Source organism: Pinus tabuliformis, chromosome 1_2 (genome assembly GCF_031772625.1).
Source record: "Pinus tabuliformis cultivar Carrire ecotype Pingquan chromosome 1_2, CPIR1, whole genome shotgun sequence".
Lineage (NCBI taxonomy): Eukaryota > Viridiplantae > Streptophyta > Pinopsida > Pinales > Pinaceae > Pinus > Pinus tabuliformis.
In genome coordinates this window covers 421,178,985-421,201,314 of record NC_142298.1, presented here as the reverse complement: position 1 = coordinate 421,201,314, position 22,330 = coordinate 421,178,985, and the positions used below count along the sequence as shown (strand labels likewise).

The following is a 22,330-nucleotide window of genomic DNA, read 5'->3' as shown; positions in this document are numbered from 1 at the left end:
AGGATGGTCCATTGGGGATCATGTCAATTGACATATCGCATCTAAAACACCAGAGGTCTACCTATGGGGCCCTACCTGATGTGAGTCAAATGGTGATAGGGATGCCTGAATTCAAGAAGAGCATGAAGGTACATGTCTGAGATGTACCAAAGGAAAATCTTATAAGGGGACCATTCCCCTCATGCAGTAGGTCCACAGGTTTGGAACAACTCGAGGAGTTTGAGATTCATGATCGGGAATCTCATGTATACAGGTGGAAGAAAGCTCTCAATGGCTTGAAGCAAAACACCCCGGGCGTAGTATGAGAGGATTGATAGCTGTCTGATGAAGCTGAGATTCACTAGGAGTGAAACTGATCCAAACCATTACCCGAAGGTTGTGGATGATAGACCTCTCATACCAGCACCTTATGAGGACGACCTATTTCTGACAGGTGCAGACCCTCTCATTTGCAGAAGTAAGAGGGAGTTGGATTCCGGATGTGGAATGATAAACTGCAAGCCTGTGACTACCTCAAGGATCTTAACTTTCAGAAGTTATATGGTAGTGATGTCGGACCAGATTTGGGAAATGCCTTTGAGTTTCATAAACTCATTCGCGTTGATGTTCTTGGTGAACTTCCGTTCAGACATATGTTTTGCAGTTAGCATGGTGAGCTCATATTTGGTTGAGCCTCACTGGATTGGTGCCAAGAATCTTTTGAGATATCTTCGGGGCACAATCTCTCATGGATTGAGATACACTGTCGGAAATATGAAACTGCATGATTATTCGAATATTGACTGGGCAGGCAATGTGGAGGATCACTAGAGCACTTCTCAGTGCTGGTTCTCTTTCGATTCTGCTTCGATATCATGGATGAGCAGGAAGCAGAAGTCGGTTGCTATAAGCACCACAGAGACCGAATACATAGCTACAAGTATGATCTCGTGTGAAGCTGCATGGTTGCAGAAGCTCTTAAGTGATATCTTTGTACACATGATGAATACCACTATGATTCTCTGTGACAACCAGAGGGGCGATTCAATTATTGAGGAATCCCGTATTTGATGATTGCTCCAGCGGATAGACATCAGATACTGCCTTATCTGGGATATGGTAAGTCGATGAGTGAGGAGGCTCCATCGCATTGAGACTGATGTACAGGTCGCAAACATTTTGTCAAAGCCCCGGGGAAAGGTCAAATCTGTGACTTTCCCGAACGACTTGGAGTTGTTGAGAGACCTTCTTATAAGGGTCCTGCATGTTGCATGCATTGAGCTCTGGGGGGCTTGGGGTACTTATTGGAGCAACATAAGACCACAGGGCGACTCACCCTCCTCTGGTGGTGCGCTATGTACAGGATGATAGGTTCAACCTTCCCTTGTGGCGACTGTGGAACAGGTTGATTAGTTCTCCTGTAGGCCGGGATGATTAGTTCTCTCGTGGCAATTGTGAAACAGGATGATTAGTTCTCTTGTGGGCCGGGATGATTAGTTATCCCGTGGCAATTGTGAAACAGGATGATTAGTTCTCCTGTGGGCTGGGATGATTAGTTCTCCCGTGGCAACTATGGAACATGATGATTAGTTCTCTTGTGGGCTGGGATGATTAGTTCTCCCGTGGCAACTGTGAAAGAGGATGATTAGTTCTCCCATGGGCCGGGATGATTATTTCTCCTGTGGCGACTGTGGGGCAGGATGATTTATTTTCCTGTGAAGAGGATGATTAGTTCTCCTGTCGAGGCATCCTACCCATGCAGTCTGGGACTCATGGGAAGTACCTCTCATTTGATCAATGAGCAGGGAAATGGGGTTAGGGACCACAGTAGTACTATCAATGGACGCATTGATGTATCTACCATACTCCCTATGCTAGGATGACCTCCATTGATCCGGGATCAATGTAACTGATCTAGGATCAGTATGAGTGGTTTGAGACACTCTCTTGTGATATTGATCTGGGATCAAAAAAACTGACTTCGGGCCAGTAAGAGTGATGTGACACACTCTCTTCAGATGAAACTGACTTCGGGTCAGTAGAGAATGGTATGAGACATTCCGAGCCAGTAAGAGTGATGTGACACACTCTCTTCAGATGAAACTGACTTCGGGTCAGTAGAGAATGGTACGAGACATTCTCGATCAATTCTTCTTCTTCATGGTTCAGTAGAGCAGAGCAGAGGAAAGCAGAGCTCAGCAGAGCAGAGTAGTGCAGGGCCCTGATGACAGAGATAGTACAGTCGGACATATGGATCAGCAGATGGAGTTCTCCCTAATTGAGAGGGAGTGTTAAAATTGGCAACTAGGGCCAAACTCCATGTGGGTCATCTTATTAATGGAAGCTGATATTTTTCTTGGATCCCTCTCATCGAGAGGTGTAGGATTGATCTAAAGATCATCCGATTCCGATAAGTATTCATGGAGATATGAATTTATTTGTGTTATGGGAAGGTCGGCCAACAACCAAATAAACCCCACTTGTGCTCAACGTTTTAGTATAAATAGAGGTGGCCTTCAAGTCATTTCAACACAGTTGGTATCTCTTCCTCTCTACTTGTTTTAGTAGGAGGAGAGATCCTAAGGGATAATGCTGCCCTAATCCAGAGGGCAGAAGCCAGAATTGCCGGAACTGTTGGGAACTGTCGGAATTGCCGGGAAAAGTCGAAACTGTCGGAACTGCTGGGAACAGCCGGAACTGCTGGAATTGCTGGAATAACAGGAATTGCTGGAACTGCTGGAATTGCCGGGAAAAGCTGGAACTGTTGGAATTGCCGGGAACAGCCGGAATTGCCGAGAATAGCAGGAATTGCCGGAACTGCTGGGAACTGTTGGAACTGTCGGGAAAAGCCAGAATTGTTGGAATTGCTGGGAACAACCGGAATTGCCGGAACAGGCGAGAAAGCTGATGCAGAGGGCAGACGCCGGAACTGCCAGGAATAGCCGGAGTTGTCGGAACTACTTGGAACAGCCGGAATTGTCGGAACTGCCGGAACTGTTGGGAACAGCCGAAACTGTTGGGAACAGCCGGAACTGTGGGAACTGCCGGAACAGCCAGAGCATCTACCTCCGAAGGAGAGCAGCATGCAAGGGACAACTAACTAACATTGGGACAGTTGTATGGTACTTAGCAGCAAATACACCAAGCATGTAATGTAACAGCTAGCATGCAAGGGACAACTAGCATGCAACAACAAGCATGCTAAGGACAACAAGCATGCTAGGGATAACAAGCAAGAAAGGGACAACAAGCAAGCAAGATGCAGCCAACACTTGGAAGAAACTTGGAAGCAAAATTCCTAAGCCAAGAGGGAGCTTAGGTACATCCTTCCGTAGGAATGAGTACATTCCTTTATTGGAATAGGTATGTCCTCCCTAATTAAGAGGGAGAGATAGACACATCATTCTTGTCTTCACTTGGGAAGACAGAATGAGGGATTGCGTAAACATTTGGCATCCGATACTCTTCAAGGATGAGTTAGGGCATCCAAGATAAGAGTAGTCGTAGAGGATAGATATTCCTTGAGGACTGGGAATCCAAGATAAGAATAGTCTTGTTGGAACGCACCTTGTCAACCTGGGTGGGGTATGTTCCGAGAGAGACAATGATGAGGGTGTCTATACATCATTGGTCTCGCCAGCATTGTGCTCAGATCTTGTGGAGAGATAGAGATGTTAGTCAAGGCCTTGCTATGTGACATATGGGTTACCAATCTGACTCTTCTTATGAGAATTATTCAGATTGAGAATGACCAAATACCATTATGAATACCTCCCTAGTTAAGAGGGAGTGTTGAAAAGTGTAACTAGGCTCGGTCTTCATAATGACATGTGTAATTGTGATTTTATGTAATTGATGTAAAGAAGAAAAATAAAATTATTATTGTAATGCTTGTCTCGTGGGTTTCATGAGCAAGGAATTTTATTTCTAGTAATGGCTCCCATTGTGAGCCCTTAGGATTGGTCATAAAGTCAAATTGAGTCAATGTCATGTTTGAAAGACCCTTCTTGGGCATGTTACATATTTGTATAAGTCTATGTTGCCAGGAAACGTGGGTGCGGGGACGGGGATGGGGACGGGGACGGCATTTTTGGAAACAGGGTGCGTGGGTTCGTCGGGTAATATAATAATATTAAATTTTAATAATTATATTTTATAAATTATAAATTTATAATTAATAATATATATGAAATTTGAATTTGTATATTTTTTCAACTTTAAACAAGAAAACTTTAATGATAATCATTTAAACATGCACATCATTGAACATTCAACATTGACATTGAAATTTCAAAATTTATCACCAAAAAACTGTTCTTTTGAATCTTTTCCGTGTAACCATGACACTGTGACAGCTATGTGAGAGAGCTCAAGGCTACTACTAAAACTGAAAATTCAAAATACATACTAGGATAAATGCTAGACTCAGCTATTTTGGTGAAACTTGGGACAGATTTTGTCACACATAGGCTTTAAAATAACTATGCAGCTTAGGTTCATTTGCAAGGATGCCTATCAATGAATCAGGCTGTGGTCGTACAGACCCTTCCTCCTACACAGCCAAGGAGTGTTAGCATTTCTGCCTCCTACTCTAATTTCAAGACAACTTCTCTCCTTATTGAAATTGCTCATTCTGGCTGGAGCTTGAGCTTGTAACTTTGCTTTGAATGTTTAGTCTCTCCCATATAAAAACACAATTTTTTCATAGGAGATTCTTCTCAACCTGATAGTGATCTAGAATTTTCTTGATGTCTAATCATCCACCTGCCCCATGCATGGTGTGCTCTGTGGTAAAGCAATCCCAAAAATAGTGGCAGCCTTACCCTTCCACAAAACATGCTTATCAGTCTTTGTTTCCCAATAAAATGCACAGCAGCCATCTGATGGCTTGAGGGATAGTTTGTCTTTGAGTGCGAAGCTCTGACTGAATATTAATTATCTAAACATAAAACATCTTCGCAGTTTTTAGAGATTACTTGGTGTACAAGTCTGTAGAGACCATATATGATTTAGGCATATTTTCCTAGTTTTAATCTTAACATGATGTTATCAGAATGCTGTGAGCAATTGGCAGATTTTGATACTTAATTTAGCCGTTGTCCAAAATAGCCCTTCGCCATTTAACAACATCAGTTGATTACAGCTTATGGCTGGTCTCAATCCTACTTTCTATTTGACCGAAAATGTCTGAACCTCTATGTGTACATTTACAGTTTATAATTTGATGGTTATTTGGCTCGGGAATTAATGTTTCATTCCAAATTGATTTACAAGAATTCTTAAAAAACAAGACTTGTAAAAAACTTAAAAAACCGGGTGCGGGTACTCGTGCAACACAGGTTTTGATGGTAAGGACCGTGGAAGAATGTTTCATTCCAAATTGATTTACAAGAATTGATTTAGGGTTTTTTAGGTTTTGTTATAAGTTTTACCTTTGTTATAAGTTATTTTTTAAATTTCAATAAAAAAAAAATATTTGAAAATTAAATTTTTAATATAGTTTTTTTTATGAAGAACCCAAAGAACCCAAAGAACCCAACCCGAAGAACCCGAGGAACTCAAGAATCCAAGCACCCGAAGAACCCAAGAACCCGTTAAAGGAAAAGAACCCAATTTTTTTTTTTGAAGAACCCGGTTCTTCATGGAAGAACCCGGTTCTTCTGGGTTCGTCTGGGAAGAACCCGTACCCAAATCTGGTACTTGGGTGCGGGAACCCGGGACGGGTTCGAGAACCCCACCCTCGGGTGCAGGAACCCATGCAACATAGGTATAAGTCATTAAAAGAGTCAAAAGACCCTCCAAGACAAGCACAAGCATCTCCTAGCAAGTCGGCCCTAAATAAAGTAATGAAACCTCTCCAAAAGACATGTCGGCCTAGCTCACTGTCAAGTCGGCTTATTATCATGGGAAACCACTATAAATAGGTAGCTCGGCTTCATTTCAGAGCACAAAATTTCGGTCAAGGTCTGAAGCTAGCAAGTAGTGCGAAGGTCATCAAGAAGAAGCCTTATAACCAACGAGGAGAAGGGAAGGAACAACGAGGTCTTTGGCATTGTTTTGGGACTGTTTTTGGGCCAAATAAACTCCACACGTGCGAGATTGCAGACCTGAAGATTGCAGGAAGAAGGCCGAAATATTACAGTCACAGTGAGAGAGTATTTTGGGTGAAGAACAAGGAAGATCTCAAGCCGAAGTGTCAAGAAGAAGTCTCCTTCTAGAGCGAGGAAGATAAAGGGTCAAAGTTGGTCAAACACATGTGCCAGGGTTTCTGAAATAGAGCTGAGGAGTGCAGTGCTGAACCAAGGACCGAAAATCTGAAGTATAACTGTGGTACAAAGGAAGAAAAGCAGTTAGATCAAATGTTGACTTGGGCACGAAAGAGAAGTAGTGAAAGAGAACCTGTGTCTTGGTCTTGGAGTGGCAAATAGGTCAAGGGTCTTGGTCTTGGTATTCGTCAATTGAAGTCTCTAGCCCAAGAGAAGCAGTGAAAGAGAACTTGTGTCTTGGTCTGGAGTGGCAAATAGGTCAAGGGTCTTGATCTTGGTATTCGTCAATTGAAGTCTCTATAAGAAGAAGAATTTGTTTGGGTTTTCCTCTCAAGTGGGAGAGGTTTTGGCTGTGGCTGATAACCTATATTTTGTGTCTCTTTTCTCTTTATGGTTTATACATTCGTCGCTGTTTGATGAAGAATAACACTATAATAACATAAGTAAAAGAATATCCTAATCTAAGAACTAAAAAGCATTCACAAGCAGTTATCAATAGAATAGAAATCACGTAATTGCTATGCCCTAGATTTCTCAACAGGATGAATGTATCATTCTCCCCTAGTCAAATCAACATGACCCCGTGGGAGAATCTCTGCTTGATGTTGCAAAAACATCAACAAGAACCCCTACTATCCCTACAATTGTATGGCATCAAACATTGGGACTATTGGAGAGAAAGGTCATTGAGCATTACATGGGAAATCAACATGACCCCGTGGGAGATTGTCTGCCCAATGTTGGAAACACATCAACAAGAACCCCTACTATCCCTACAATGCTATGGCATCAAATGTTGGGACTATTGGAGCGAAAGGCCATCGAGCATTGCATGGGAAAGGTACAGATGATGGTATGTCAAATTGCTCATCAGGTTTTCATTTCTATAAAAATTGTATACAAAGGAAATAGAATTGGGTAAGACTCCCATCTGGTGGTACAAGAGCAAAAGGAATCTTGAAGTTGATACATATATATGTGTTTGGAACTATGCATGTACTATGACTAGGTAAATCTATGTGATATGCTTCATTCAGAGATGATTTCTCAAGGAACACCTAGATTTGATTCAGTAACTTTAAAGAGTTTAAGGCTCTTGTAGAGAAGTGAATAGAAAAGAGAACAAAAGTGTTGAGGACAACTACTGGTGGAGAATTCTACAGAAATGAGTTCAAGGAATGATGTAAGAAGAGGAAAATAGCAAGGCAGAAGACTACTCTGTATACATCTAAGCTATGTTGCATGAAAAACCTAATATGGTTTTTGAAGATCTGAATTCTATATATATATATATATGACATATTTTCCGGGGGCCGCATTTCTATCCATACCCATTTTGGAAACTTTCAGACGTTTTGGCATTTCCTGCAACTTAGGTTGGAATACTTTATTTGTTTACAAAGTGGGATGTGTGCCTGTGTAAAGAAAAATGAAAAAGAAAAGAGATTAGTTCCATAATTGAAGTAGTCTGCATTGTATCTTGCTTCAAAATATTGCATTTTTTATAATTTAGTATGTTATGTATCTTTGACTTGATATTCTGGCCTTTGTTTTTGCTCTTTACATTGCACAGATGGGGACGGGACTAAGCATCTGCCTTTCAAGACAAAATCCATCTATGTTGGCTACTTTTGCAGTTCTATCAGTTGGATATCTTTTCTGTTCATATCAGGAGGTGGGTAACTGTGCTTGTCATATGAATGTAGCTGTTTACCTTCTATACACTTGATAAACTTTGTACGTTGACATTTAGTACCATTTTCAGGTAAAATCAGTTGTTTTGAACTCTCTAAACAAATCAAGATTTGCTGTAGCTGTGGAGTCCTTCCTTACAACAGGTGTGTGCAGGTCTTGGTTTTATTTAGTTTTTCTTATTTATCTGGTCTCTAAATCAAATTTTGTCTTTGAATCGTAATTTGGTAACATAAAGAAATGACGAGCTTGATATTTTTTACTGTCAGTTGTAACTGCTAATGAATGATGCAAGATAACTGCAATCTAAAACATTGCCAAATTAAGTAGATACTAGAAAGGCAGTGAGTATACTTATTATAGCAAAAGAAGCAGAAGCAAAAGTTTTTGGCACAAATTAAACCTTACGAAGAACTTGCTGCTAAAAGTGCAGAGTATATAAACCAACATGATGGCCCATTAATTGTAATATTGGCATTAAACAAGGGTGCCCCTTTGTCCCACCTTTTTTGGCATCTGCATTGACAAAGTTGAACAATGTTTAGAAGAGGAAGGATGCATTGGTATTTTTTTTTTTCAGTGTGAAAAAAGAAACTGGTATTGTATTAATAAAAACCAGTACATATGTGCATATTGGGAGCACCATCAAATGATGTGCATCATCCAAATAAAAAAACAGATCATAAGGCATCCAACCCCATATCACACATGTTCCACGTATCAGTCATTAGTGATGAAACTGAAATTAGCAAATAAGATGTCCATTGCCTGTCCCAAACAGCAAGATATGAGAAAGCTCAGGCATATGAAAAGGAAAAACAAAACATAGTAGATCATAACAGTGCAGCCATAACAAGGGCATAAACTGGATAAGCAAAAAGGAGTGGTCCTGCTCAGGGGAATGGAAGAAAACCAGCATCAAAAGTGTATCCCTCCATCACCAGCTCGATGTGCATTCCATCCTGCTGAGCCGAAATACCAAGTTTGGACATGTCATCAGCAGTGGAATTGTGAACCCTGCTAATGTGCTGGATGGAGATCCCTTGGAATGTCCTCATGAGATTATCAATGTTCTTGAGCCAGCCCTGAAGGTGTGGGTGCTGAATGTGAGCCTTGCCCAGTACATGATTGATGATGGATTGGAGCCCCCATATATGTAGAGTGTTGGAATGTTCAGGAAGGCCACGAACCAAAGTAGACCCCATAGTGCCATTGCTTCTGCTTTCATGTTGGTTCCCCTACCACCTCCCCAGTGTATCTTGTACTGCTGAAGGATGCATTGATATTAACATGGTTATACTCGTTGTATCTTTCTTAAATATGCTGATGCTATTGTTCTCTTTGCAAAAACTATTGAAGATCTTTACAAAAAACTCAGATTTAACCAACAGCTGTACAAAAATGATGACCTTACCATTAATATTGACAAAACCATGATTTTGATATTTAAATCAAAGAAAAGAATTAATCCTTCAATTTTGTATGATGATAGGACCCTTGAAGAGGTGCAATTTTACAAGTACTTAGATATTCGATATTGTTTCAATTGCCATCACAATGTCGAGAAAATGATCATTGGTGGTTGGATAACTTATTACTATCTTGAAAACAAATGTAGAAATGCTTTGCTTAGTTCTGGGACTGGGATAAGAAAATTTGTCTTTTCAGGGTTTCATGAAATAAGAGTTTTCATGGTTATTCTTTATTGCTGTGAAGTTTGGGCTTTTAACCTCTCTTGCGAGACCTCAACAAAAGTGAGTAAATCCGCAAGTGTTTCATAATGTATTTTTAAAAAATTAAATGCAACATTCTTATCCCCAATCTCTTGATTGATGCTGGATGCACTTCGTTTGAGTTTAGAGCCATGATTCGATATTTAGATTATAAGCACAAATTGCTCAAGTTGAGCAAAGATAGGCTCCCTGTTATTGTTTCTAGCATGAGCAGGACACCACAGGTTTAGAAGAGCTTTGCTGGAGATTTTGAGTCTTGGCTTAACTATTGAAACAAAAAGGCAATGAAACTAGTAATATTGGCAAATATTAAATCTGATGTTTGTTAATTTTCTAGTGTTCTATGCTTAGCACAATCACTTATTTCTATTCTTCCTCAATCAACAATCAATTTATCCAAAATAATTCAATCTTCCAGAAACAGTAAGCAATTGTAGATAGAACAGTAAATCCAATGCACAATAGAAGACAGCCAAGAAAGGAGAGACAGTATTTGGTCAAAGACCAGGGAAAAGCCCCACAAGGGGGAAAACGCTTTCAAAATTCTTATTCTATTAAATTGTCATAATGTCATCAAATGTTCAGTAGAGAGCAATGTTTTAAAACTCAGACTTGGCCGAGGGTCGACTCTGACTTCGACTCCGACTCGGTATCGACTCGGCCGGCTCGATTTCAATGACTCGGTCGTTGTAGAAAATACATTAAATATTTATTTTTTATAAAAATACATAATTTTAAAGATTTTCATTCATGTTTCCAAACACACAACATTAGAATATAGATAGAAGACAACATATGATCAAAGTAGGCTCATGAATATATCCATTATATTAAAATGGCACCCAGTGCATTGTCCAATACATACACGATGATGATATAGAGAGCAAAACAAAAACACATAACCAAGGAGGCTAGAAATGGCCTCTACAACAAAAGTCTGTGACCAGTACTACTGGCTACTGCTAGAGTTGCCAACATCATCTGGCTCAGTGTTACTTGGGAGCGGAAGCGAAAGCGGGGAGTGGGAGCGAAAACGGGAGTAGGAGCGACATTTTCGGAAGCTCCCGGTTTGGGAGCGAATCCTGTAGGAGTTCGACAACCAATGTCACTAACATCAAGGTACATAGAGGGATTGGTGCTCTTGATTAAATACGAGTTCCACACCCTAATACATGACAAAATTCAATGGAAACATTGCAACCCAATCTTGAAAACCTGAAAAACCGATAAGTCTGTTGGATTTTGAATGAAATCTAAAATTCTACTTTGTTCATATGAAATGCAATGAGGCCGGAACCACTCTCAAACATCATGAGTCATTTCATGGTAATGTTAAAAATTTAAGAATTTAACATTACCATGAATAGCATAGCCTTAGTAGGGCAATATGATCAAATACTAGGGTTTGGGAGAGGGGAATGGACCCCAAAGACGAGCAAACTAATTCATAAACCCCTTTGGAGTCCCCCACACTTAGAAAAATAAAAAAAAATAAAAAAAGGCGTGTTTTTATGGTTCACTGGCCATTGTCAGCTACCCGGCCAAGTAGTTATGGATCCGGCCGAGTCGGCCAAGTTATGACTGACTCGGTTGAGTCAGTCATAACTTGGCTGACCAAACCGAATTTTCTGCTGGGTTGAATTTTTTTTTTTTTTTTTCCGGCTCGGACCAACTCGGCCGAGTCGGTTCCAAGCCGGCCGGATCTTAAAACAATGGCAGAGAGATACAATATTCCAATTTATCAATAATGAGTCAAAGTCAACTATCGAAGAATCAACTAACCAATATCCAATCCAATGACGAGCTCAAAAGCCAAATTTGGTCAACAAGTCAAATATGCAGTTATGGTCAAAGTCAATAGTAGCGCATTAGCCCTAACCAGTCAATGGTCAATGGTCAAACCTCCTCCAAATCAGCTCGGGCAACAATCAAAATATACGGCTTCCTTTGCTGGTCAAAGTCCAATCAAAACAGTGAACAAAAGTTCGGTCAAAAGAGAGAAGGTCTGCGGTCAAACTTCAGAAATTCTGCGATCAACTATGGTCAAGGTCTGCGGTCATCCATGGTCAAACTGCCCAGAAAACTTCGGCCTCTTGACCAATCAATTCGGTCTTCCAAAACAGAGATTTTTCCAAGTCAAACGAAGTCTTTCCCCCCTTGGTCAATGCTGGTCAAACATCCCCCAAACAAAAGATGAATTCAGCGAACAGAAAAACCTTCTCTCTCCTTCACACGTGTGAAGATAGACCTGCAATTTCAGAGCTGTACCAACCAATCCAAGCGAAGAAAGATGTCTGTGATGATGCTCCAAAGTGATGTGAGATGAGATCTATTTGTATGTGTCTCAAGGGGTTGAATTAGCTTGCTCAGGTCGACTTGTACTTTTGTGCACATGTGGGTTTCACCTTAAAAAATTCCTTAACAAACTAAATTCTTCCAAGGGCTCGTAGGGGCTTCTCTGGATGAAGAAGGCTCTCCAATGGAGGGTATTTGCCCTGAGCTGCCAAATTAACACTCCCTCTCAGAGAGGAAGAAATTTTTGATTGCATCATAAGTCCCATTTCAAGTGTCTCATCATCGTCATCAAGTCATTTGTCGTCATTGCTCATCTCTGCTCATCAGTTGAACACTCGCAAATCTAAAGAAGAAGAATCATCATCATAGGGGAGCTCTAGCTACCACCCTATATCCAAGGACAATAGGTAGGATACCCAACTTGTCATGAGAGACAAGGATCACACATCCTATTGCCTATTGATCTTCCCACCTTGACCCTCAAGAATCAAGTGGTAGAACACCTGCATCCTTTCACTTGGGGAGGATACCCAACTTACCAGAGGTAAGGATCACACACTCCCAAGTCTCTCCTCACCCATTGGCCAGATGGGTGGCAATCCCAACAAGCCCAACTTGTGGGAGGATGCATACTGGGGTATACTTTGTCAAGTCTCAAACAAATGGTAGGGGAGGATTGCCCAACTTGTCATAAATGACAAGGATCACATACACCCTACAGTGACAATAGGCAGGATAACCCAACTTGCCATAAATGACAAGGATCGCACATCCTATTGTCTAGACATCCATCAACCCCATGAGCTCTATGACTCAATCCCTTATCCTGGGAGCTCAAACAGGGGGGAAGAGCATAGCTCAGTGTCCTCGATCAACCACGACCCTTACTCGGGAGGTCACATCCATTAGTCCAAGATGCTCTCTGAAGACCAAGAACTTCCCTTTTGGCAAAGCCTTTGTAAAAATATTTGCTATTTGCTCACCTGTCGAAATGTGATGGAGTCTCACTGTTCCTCTCTACACCATATCTTGAATGTAGTGATACCTGATCTCAATATGATTGGACTTGTCATAGAACATGAGATTCTATGCCAATCGAATCCCACTCTTGTTTTCACAATATATAACTATCATATCTAGAACCTGCTCAGATAGCTCTCCAAAGAGCTTTCTCAACCATACTGCCTCACAATTAGCCATGCTAGCAACAATGTATTCTGCCTTAGCCGCGCTTAAAGCAACAAACTTCTGCTTCTTGCTCATCCAAGATATCATGGCAAAAACCAAACTAAAGCAACACCCTGATGTGCCCTTCATGTCAATAACATTTTCGACCTAGTCAACATCAGTGTAACCATGAAGTCCCACATCTCCGACAATATATCTCAGACCAAGATTAATCGTTCCATGTAAATATCTCAGTAGGTGCTTTGTAGCGACCCTATGTGCATGTACAAGCTTGGTTGTGAATTGACTCAGAGTATTAACTGCAAAACATATACCCGGTCGGGTGTTCACAAGGAACATCAGTGCCCCAATCAACTGTCGATACTTAGAGGGATTCACTACATGCATGGCACTGATTTGCAATGCACAGTGGGAAGGTTATTCCTTCCGGCTTTTGATGGCTCACCTAAGAGCTCAGCTGGAGCGTGAAAAGACATATATCTCTGAGTTCTTGAGGATATCCGTGATGGTGCTGGATTTTTCAGAGGCCAGGAAGGCCTTTTTGTTTGTGGAGGGGTTAGTAGAGCCACTGAGGGGCTTGGTCAGGTCCAACAAGCCCACCACTTTGCAGGATGCAGTGGGTAGAGCCCGAGACTTGCAAGATGCTCTTCCCAAGACCAAAGCTCAGGTATCCACCAGACCCCTATTCTATCAGAGGGGAAGAGACACTAGACCCCCACCATAGCGAGATATTCAGGGGCGTGGGTAGTTGGATGATGAGGCTAGGAGGGACCTCCATAGGAGGAAGTTGTGCTTCACTTGCCAGGAGCCATGGGCACTAAGGCACTGATGTACCAAGGGCAAGGCACACTTCATAGACGTATTTTCTAATAGTGAGCCGAAGGATGATGCAAAGCAGGGGATGGGCGTTGGCGGTGACGAGTCACAGTGGATAGGAGGAGGAGGTGGAGGACCACCACCCCCACCAGAATGAGTGTTAAAATTGGCAACTAGGGCCAAACTCCATGTGGGTCTTCTTATTTATGGCAACTGATATTTTTGTTGGATTCCTCTCGTCGAGAGGTGTAGGATTGATCTAAAGATCATTCGATTCCGATATGTATTCATGGAGATATGAATTTATTTGTGTGTTGTGACAATTCGTCAAGGTCAGCCAACAACCAAATTACCCCCACTTGTCCTCAACGTTTTATTATAAATAGAGGTGGCCTTCATGTCATTTGGTCACTCATCTCTTGAAGATCTCTCTCTCCACTCGTCTGGGTTTTAGTGGAAAGAGAGGCCTAGAAGAGAAGGCATATACACTGCCCTAGTGGAGATGCCCTAGCCCTAAACGCAGTCATGAAGAATCCTCTATGCTGCCCTAACAGTCATGAAGGAGACCTATTTGCTGTCCTAAAGGAAGCTCTTCTTCACAGCAAGGAGAGGATTCAATTCGGTCTTAGGGAGCTCATATATGTTGGCAAAGGAGGCCCTAATAGAACCCTAACCGAAGGTTTCTACACTCAGCTAGCCGCAGTCCTAATGGGAGGATTATAGTCTTACCCTAGCCGCAAATAATGAAAAGATTTGGCCGCAGTCCTAGGGGATCTGTAGCAGTGAAAGTGTTAAAATTGGAAACTAGGGCCAAACTCCATGTGGGTCATCTTATTTATGGCCATTGATATTTTTCTTGGATCCCTCTCATCGAGAGGTGTAGGATTGATCTAAAGATCATCCGATTTCGATAAATATTCATGGAGTTATGTATTTATTTGTGTTATAAGACAATTCGTCAAGGTCGGCCAACAACCAAATAAACCCCACATGTGTTCAACGTTTTAGTATAAATAGAGGTGGCCTTCAAGTCATTTCAACACACTTGGGATCTAGTCCTCTCTACTTGTGTTTGTGTTTTAGTAGGAGGAGAGATCCTAAGGGATAACGCTGCCCTAATCTAGAGGACAGAAGCCGGGAACTGCCAGAACTGTCAGGGACTGCTGAACTGCCGGGAATTGCCGGGAACTGTTGGAACTGCCGGGAATTGCCGGGAACTGTCGGAATTGCCGGGAACTGTCAGGAAAGCTGAGGGCATAAGCCAGAACTGCCGGGAAAGCTAACACAGAGGGCAGAAAAGGCTGACGCAGTCCCTAGAGGCTGACGTTGGTGTTTTTCGTGGGGCAGATTGGCGCTGAGGAGCTGTCGGAGTGTTGCATGTAAGGGACAACTAACTAACATTGGGACAACAACATGATACTTAGTGCAGCAAGCATGTATTGGTACAACTAGCATGCAAGGGACAGCCAGTACGCAACAACAAGCATGCTGAGGACAAGCATGCTAAGGACAACAAGCATGCAAGGGACAACAAGCAAGGTTCAACCAACACATAGGTCAGTATGGCAACATGGTGCAGCAATGGCACATAGTACAATCATGATTAATGAAGCATGATGAGATGCAGCATAGTGATGATGGGTGCAGCGTGGTGCAGCACGGTGAGGTGCAGCATGATGACGAAATGCAACACAACGATAGGTGAAGGAGTCACCTTGGAGAATCAGTTGAAGCAACATGTCTTCAACTAATCTCATGTATCATCTTCTTAGAGATGATCTATGCTCTTATCTAGATAAGTCAAAGTGTTGACTTCTGTTGTAAATGTGCTCTCTCCCTCTCTTTGCTGAACTATTGAAGAACATATAAGAAGAATTGATCAAGGGTTTCCCCACATTGGGGTCTGTCCCTGGCTAGCGCCACATCTTGTGTCCTCTTGTATTGGCTTGTCTTCTGCGATTTATGTTTATGTTCTATCTGCAATTTACTTTAATGCTGATGTGATTGCTAATCTGGAAAAGATATTGAGCTAACTGTGAAAATTGAAATAAATTGCTCTAAGCATAGAACATACCTAAAATTAACACAGAGAGCTACAATACGTTGCCTAAAAGGTTCCTAATCCGTAGTCTAGACCCTCAGTCTAATTCGCAGTCTCAAAGAGGCATCTATCTTCCCTAGCCGCAGTGAAAGGAGAAGGTTCCAGCCACCGAAATAGAGGTCTCTAGCAGCTGTCAATTTGTGCTTCAAACCGTAGTCAAAGTAGCGCTAATACTGCCCTAGTCTTAGCCCTCAAGGAGATAATCTTGGTTGCAATTGGAGAGGACCCTATCAGCCACAAATGATGAAGGAAAGCCATAGTTAAAGAGGTCCATATCTCAGTAAGAAAGGAACCCTTAGACACTGTAAGGAAAGTCAGCTAAAGTAATCATATCACAACTTGGAGGATATGTCCTAATGCCACATTGTTGTAGGTGACAGCGTGGCCCATTTGAGATCTGTTCTGGGCATGTTGACGTTGTTCTTAAGGGGCAGAAGAATCCACAAAAAGAGAAGCTAGGGTCTACTGTTTGAGGCCTGTTGGATCACTAAGCTACAATGAAGAAATACCCTAACCAGTCACCACGTTATCAGCATCAAGTCTCTCAGTGACTATGTCCTAGAAGTGTGGTGACTGTGCAGTAATAAGGCTGATCTCAGGTCTAGTGCAGCCTCAGAGAGAAGGTCAAACAAGTCTGTCTAAGATGATCTCTTAGGAGAAGATTGGAAGACATTGCTGTTCAAGGGTAAAGATAGCTGGGTACTGTGTGTAGGGTTGCACAAGTCAGTCTTGAAAGTATGACAGTGTTGGAACCTCAACTTGGATCATGATTGTATCAAGGATAAGGACTGAAGTTTGATGCACCATCTCATGTAGCAGTGACTGCTAGTACTGCAGGAGGAGGACAACATTCTATTAGATGTAGCATGGTTGGATGCAGCATGGTGATGGAATCACCTTGGAGAATCAGTTGAAGAAGTATGCCTTCACCTGAGTTCAGATCTGCAGTCCTTGTCATCAGATCTGCAACCTCATTGTGTCATCTTCATGGTGAAGATCTCTGATGTCTGATCTTGTCAAGTCAAAGTGTTGACTTCTGATGTATATGTACTATCTCTCTCTCTGCTGAACTATTGAAGAATATAAGAAGAATTGATCAAGGGTTTCCCCACATTGGGGTTTGTCCCTGGCTGGTGCCACATCTTGTGTCCTCTTGTCTTGGCTTGTTTTCTGTGATTTATGTTTATGTTCTATCTACACTTTACTACCATGCTGATGTAATTGCTAGTTTGAATATTGTCATTGGGCTAATATGGAAAAATTGAAGTAAATTGCGCTAAGCATAGAACATACCTAAAATTAACAACGAGCCCCCTTCTTGCCTGTAGCAGGGGTCATCGCTTCACTTCGAGGAGTGCTGAAGTACCTTTGAGGATCAGGGGCACAATGTAGGGACAACGTGTTTCAGTGCTGGTAGACAGTGGGGCCACCCACAACTTCGTAGATGCCCAGATGATGGAGAGTAGGGGCATAGGCACTGAGTCCTTTGAGGGATTATCTCTTGTTGCTGGGAGATCGGATCATGCAGTGTACTAGATACGTCCCCGGGATGACAGTGGTGATGGGGAACTACTCTACGACAAACCACTTCTTTGTGGTTGATGTTCCAGACACCAACGTGGTGCTTGATTTGCAGTGGCTATACTCCCCTAGGTGCGTTACCACTGACTGGAAGAAGTTGGGGATGGAGTTCGTGGGGCCCGGCGGGAAGATGGTTTTGTTGAGGGGCATCCACTCTTAACCCCCGCAGACATTGTTAGCGCATAAGATGGAGGCAGACTTGAGACATGGGGATATCGAGTGGGCCGTGGAGCTGAGGATATCTGATGTAGGGGGCAAGCCTCAACCGCAACACCTAGACATCCAGGCCATTCTAGACAGGTACCCAACAGTATTTGGAGACATTCCGATAGGACGACTACTTGATAGGGGGTGTGAGCACGTTATTGAGCTAGAGCTAGGGGTGCAGGCAGTTATCACGACTGCATATAGACATCCCAAGGCTTGCCGAGATGAGATCGAGCAGGGTATTCATGAGCTGTTGGCGTTGGGGCACATCAGGCCCAACTCTAGTCCCTTCGCTTCATCAGTTGTTCTGGTGAAGAAGAAGGATGACACGCTGAGGATGTGCATCGATTATAGGGCCCTTAACAAGAAGATGCTAAAGAACCGACACCCCATTCCCCACATGGATGAGCTTAGAGGAGCTAAGTACTTCTCTAAGATGGATCTGCGTTCGATGTACCGTCAGATTCGGGTGAGGGATCAGGACATCCCAAGACAGCGTTCAGGTGTCACTATGACCATTTCGAGTTCTTGGTTATGCCCTTTGACTTAATCAATGTACTTGCTACCCTTTAGTCTTGCATGAAGCACGTGTTCCGCAAGTAGCTACACAAATTTGTACTGGTGTTCTTTGATGATATATTGATCTACAGTAGAACATGGGAGGAGCACCTGCAATATCTCGAGGAGGTGCTTTGTATCTTGGAGGGACAACAATTCTATGTGAAGTTGTCCAAGTGTGAGTTTGGGTTGACTGAGATGCTCTACTTGGGGCATATCAATGGAGAGGATGGAGTACGAGTGTATGAGGAGAAGATTAGAGCTATCCGAGATTGGCCAATTCCCTGACCGAGATGAGGGGATTTGTGGGTATTTGCACATATTACAGGAAGTTTGTGAATGACTTCTCACAATGAGCAACACCCCTCATAGATCTGACTAAGAAAGGGGCATTCACTTGGATTGACAGGGCACAGGTAGCATTTGAGCACCTCAAGGAGGTGCTAACCAGTTGCCCGGTGTTGGCTCTACGTGATTTTGCACAGCCATTCACCTTGGAGTGCGATGCATCAGGGGAGGGCATTGGAGCTGTATTGTCACAGGGAGGCCATCCTATAGATTTCGAGTGTCGGAAGCTCCTTAGTCAGAAGAGGCTATACTCGATCTATGATAAGGAGATGTTGGCCGTCATGCATGCATTGGCCAGTTCTGATAGTACTTGGTGGGTAACAAGTTAAGAGTGAAGACTTAACATAATAGTCTTCGCCACTTTTTGGGGCAGAAGGGGCTCAATGATCGACAAGAGAAGTGGGTCAACAAAATTTAGGCCTACGATTTTGACATAGAATATGCTAAGGGCAAGCATAACGTGGTGGCAGATGCCTTATCCAAGAGGGTCGCGACACTTTCACTCATGAGCATTTGCCATGATTGGAAGGCACAATTGTTGGTGGAGTATTGCAAGGATCAATAGGCATGTGAGATCTTGGAAGGTACCCATGGGGATAAGTGTTACTGTGCGATGGCAGATGCCATTAACTACAATGGGCACATTTATTTGGTTCCTGGTTCGCAGTTGAGGGAGAGGATTCTCCATGCAGCGCATGATTCACCACTGTCAGGACACCAGGGGTTCCTGAAGACTTACAGGATAGTCAGGGAACGCTTCACTTGGAAGGGCCTCAAGGGTGACGTGTTGAGACATGTGCAGGAGTGTGAGGCCTACCAGAGGAACAAGGGGGAGTTGACCCATCCTATTGGGTTACTACAACCACTTCCCATTCTGGAGGGGAAATGGGAAAGCATCTTGATGGACTTCATCACAAGACTTCCCATGGTGAAGGGCCATGATTGCATATATGTAGTGGTGGACAGGTTGATGAAGTATGCCCATTTCTTTGCTATCCCCACCAGGTACTCTGCTTCACAAGTTGCGGAGCTGTTCTTCAGAGAGATCTTCCGGTTGCATGGTCTTCCCAAGACCATAGTCAGTGACATGGATTAGCCGCTTCATGGTGGCATTTTGGCAGGAGCTCTTTAGACTCGTGGGTATTAAGCTCACTCCTAGTACCAGCTACCACCCCCAGACGGATGGACAGACCGAGATAGTCAACAAGTGGCTAGAGGGATATTTGAGGAACTACGTGACAGGGCAGCAACGAGCATGGATGAGGTGGTTGCACCTAGGGGAGTATTGCTACAATACTACCTACCATATGTCCATCAGTATGTCCCCTTTCCGTGCTTTGTATGGGTATGATGCTTTATCTTTTGCTGACATTGTTTTTGGAGATAGCAGGCCCCAAGGGCTAAGGATTGGATTCAGGAGAGCCAAGATATCCTTAAGGCTCTCAAGGACAACCTGCAGACTGCCCAAAATCAGCAGAAAATATATGTAGACAGGCACCGGGTTGAAAGGCACTTTGAGGTGGGAGACTTGGTCTTTTTGCGCCTCCAACCATATAGGCAATCCACGCTGAAGCAGAAGGGGGCCGAGAAGTTACAACCACATTTTTATGGTTCCTACAGAGAGGTGGAATATGAGCTGGAGCTTCTGCCTAGAAGCAAGGTGCACAATGTCTTTCACGTTTCATGCCTTAAGAAGGTATTGGGACATGTGAAATTAGCCACAAAGCTACCCCCACTAGATGAGGAGGGTCACTTAGTTCTTGAACTCGAGGCTATTTTGGAGACCAGGGAAAGGAAGTCTTGGAGCAGGACTATTAGGGAGTATTTGGTGCGATGGAGGAATCTACTAGATGAGGATGCCACATGGGAGGGGGAGAACTTTCTGCAACACCCCGCATTACAGTTGCTTGGGGACAAGAAACATTTGGGAGGGGAGGATTGTGATGTTTTGGAGTGCCTAACTTAGACAATTTTGCAATTTTGGCTAAGACATGGCAATTTTGATGTTTTGGAGTGCCTAACTTAGGGGAAAGGGGTTAGGAGGACCCCACTTAATTAAATTGGCTAAGGAGGGTCCCAATAGAGGAGGAAAAGGGAAATCAAAGTTGTAGTGGATGGTGGGGGCCACCCCAAAAGAGGAATATACACCCCTTGAGCAAACTCGCACTTTTGGAGGGAGAAAGACTAAGGTGGGGTCGATGCATGGGGCCCACATGGAGGAGGGGTAGCTCAAGGATAATTAGTGAGGTATGCATCATTTTGGGGGCTTTTGAACCTTTGCATATCGAACCTAACTAGAACGCTTGAGCTGTTGAGCTAGGTCTGCAGTGCTGTTCAGCACACAAGATTCACAAGCGATATTCTCACCCTACCTTCGGTGGACTTCCAGGGCCAACCCAAAGAGGAAAGTATACATCATTTGGGAGTTGTTTCGGTCTTGGCACTAGTGTATTTCGTGTGACTTACTCAGCAAATTGGGTGCAAAAAGGGGAATACGTATCACCTGAGAGAAGGGGTTGTGGAGCAACAAACTTGTTGAGTTTTCCGGGAGAGCCTTGGACCATGTCGTGCTGGAGTTTTGGAGTGTTGGGCAGGCACATTCTGGAGGGGATTTTGCTGTAGCAGTGTCACCATTTCAGGGACTGCGTGGGCCTGCGTAGAGCGAGTTTCTGGGCCACACGTGGGGGCTTAGGGGAAGAGGCAATTGGGCTGGAACTTGTTGGGGCATCCGGAGAGGGATTTTGACAACATTTATTCTCATTTGTAGGCACAAAACAAAGTTAGTTCTAGGTGGGCCGAATTACCCAACAACTAGAGGAGTATGTGGAAATTGGGGGTAATTTCGAGGGTCTGAACTAGGCCAAACCCTTTTTGGGTTTTGGTGGGTTATTTGAGAGGAGGCCAGGGTTAATTTCCCGGAATTTTCTGAGCACTAGAGGTGGTCCAAACCAATGTTGCACGAAGCAGGGACGAAACGGGGACGTTTTTTGGAAGCGGGGACGTGGAAGCGTCATTTTCCAAAAATCTAGGAAGTGAAATGTCTCGGAAGCAACTACTATATATATATATATTTTACATTGATATTAAAAAAACATCCAAAATACCAAATTAGTTGTAGAAGACATGAAAACATGCATATTTTTACATAAATCAAGATAGATATGGCATCCATTGTACATCAATGATTAATTATTCAAGTATCAACCATCTACAATCTAGATTCCTCTTCTCTTATCGAGCCTTTGCCTCTACTTCAATTCTATAGGGCCTAATTTTGATCAAGCAACTTAATCCAAGCCTTATAATATGGTAGAGAAATCTTAACATGCCTGATCAATGATTTTGACTTGAGTGAAGGGTACATAATTGCTAAGGCCATGACAAAGGAGTTCAACAATCAATAACACCAACATTGGGCTACATATAAGGCTTGTTGCTCTTGATTAAATGTCAATCACATGCCCTCATACATGATATAATCCAATGAAACACCACAATCCCATTGATCCTAAAAATTGTTAAGTCTGTTGAATTTTGAATGGGATATGAAATTCCATTTTCTCGAT

General features: G+C 42.9%; 1 protein-coding gene across 2 annotated transcripts in view; it reads left to right on the top strand.

Moving 5' to 3' along the window:
- LOC149206135 (protein root UVB sensitive 6-like) overlaps positions 1-22,330 on the top strand; it is a 226,005-nt gene that overhangs the window by 170,011 nt on the left and 33,664 nt on the right. For both annotated transcript variants that reach the window (XM_089395325.1, XM_089395326.1), the window contains exons 7-8: positions 7,819-7,920; positions 8,011-8,083. In XM_089395325.1, coding sequence (XP_089251451.1) covers positions 7,819-7,920; positions 8,011-8,083 — 175 coding nt within the window. The remainder of the gene's footprint in view (positions 1-7,818; positions 7,921-8,010; positions 8,084-22,330) is intronic.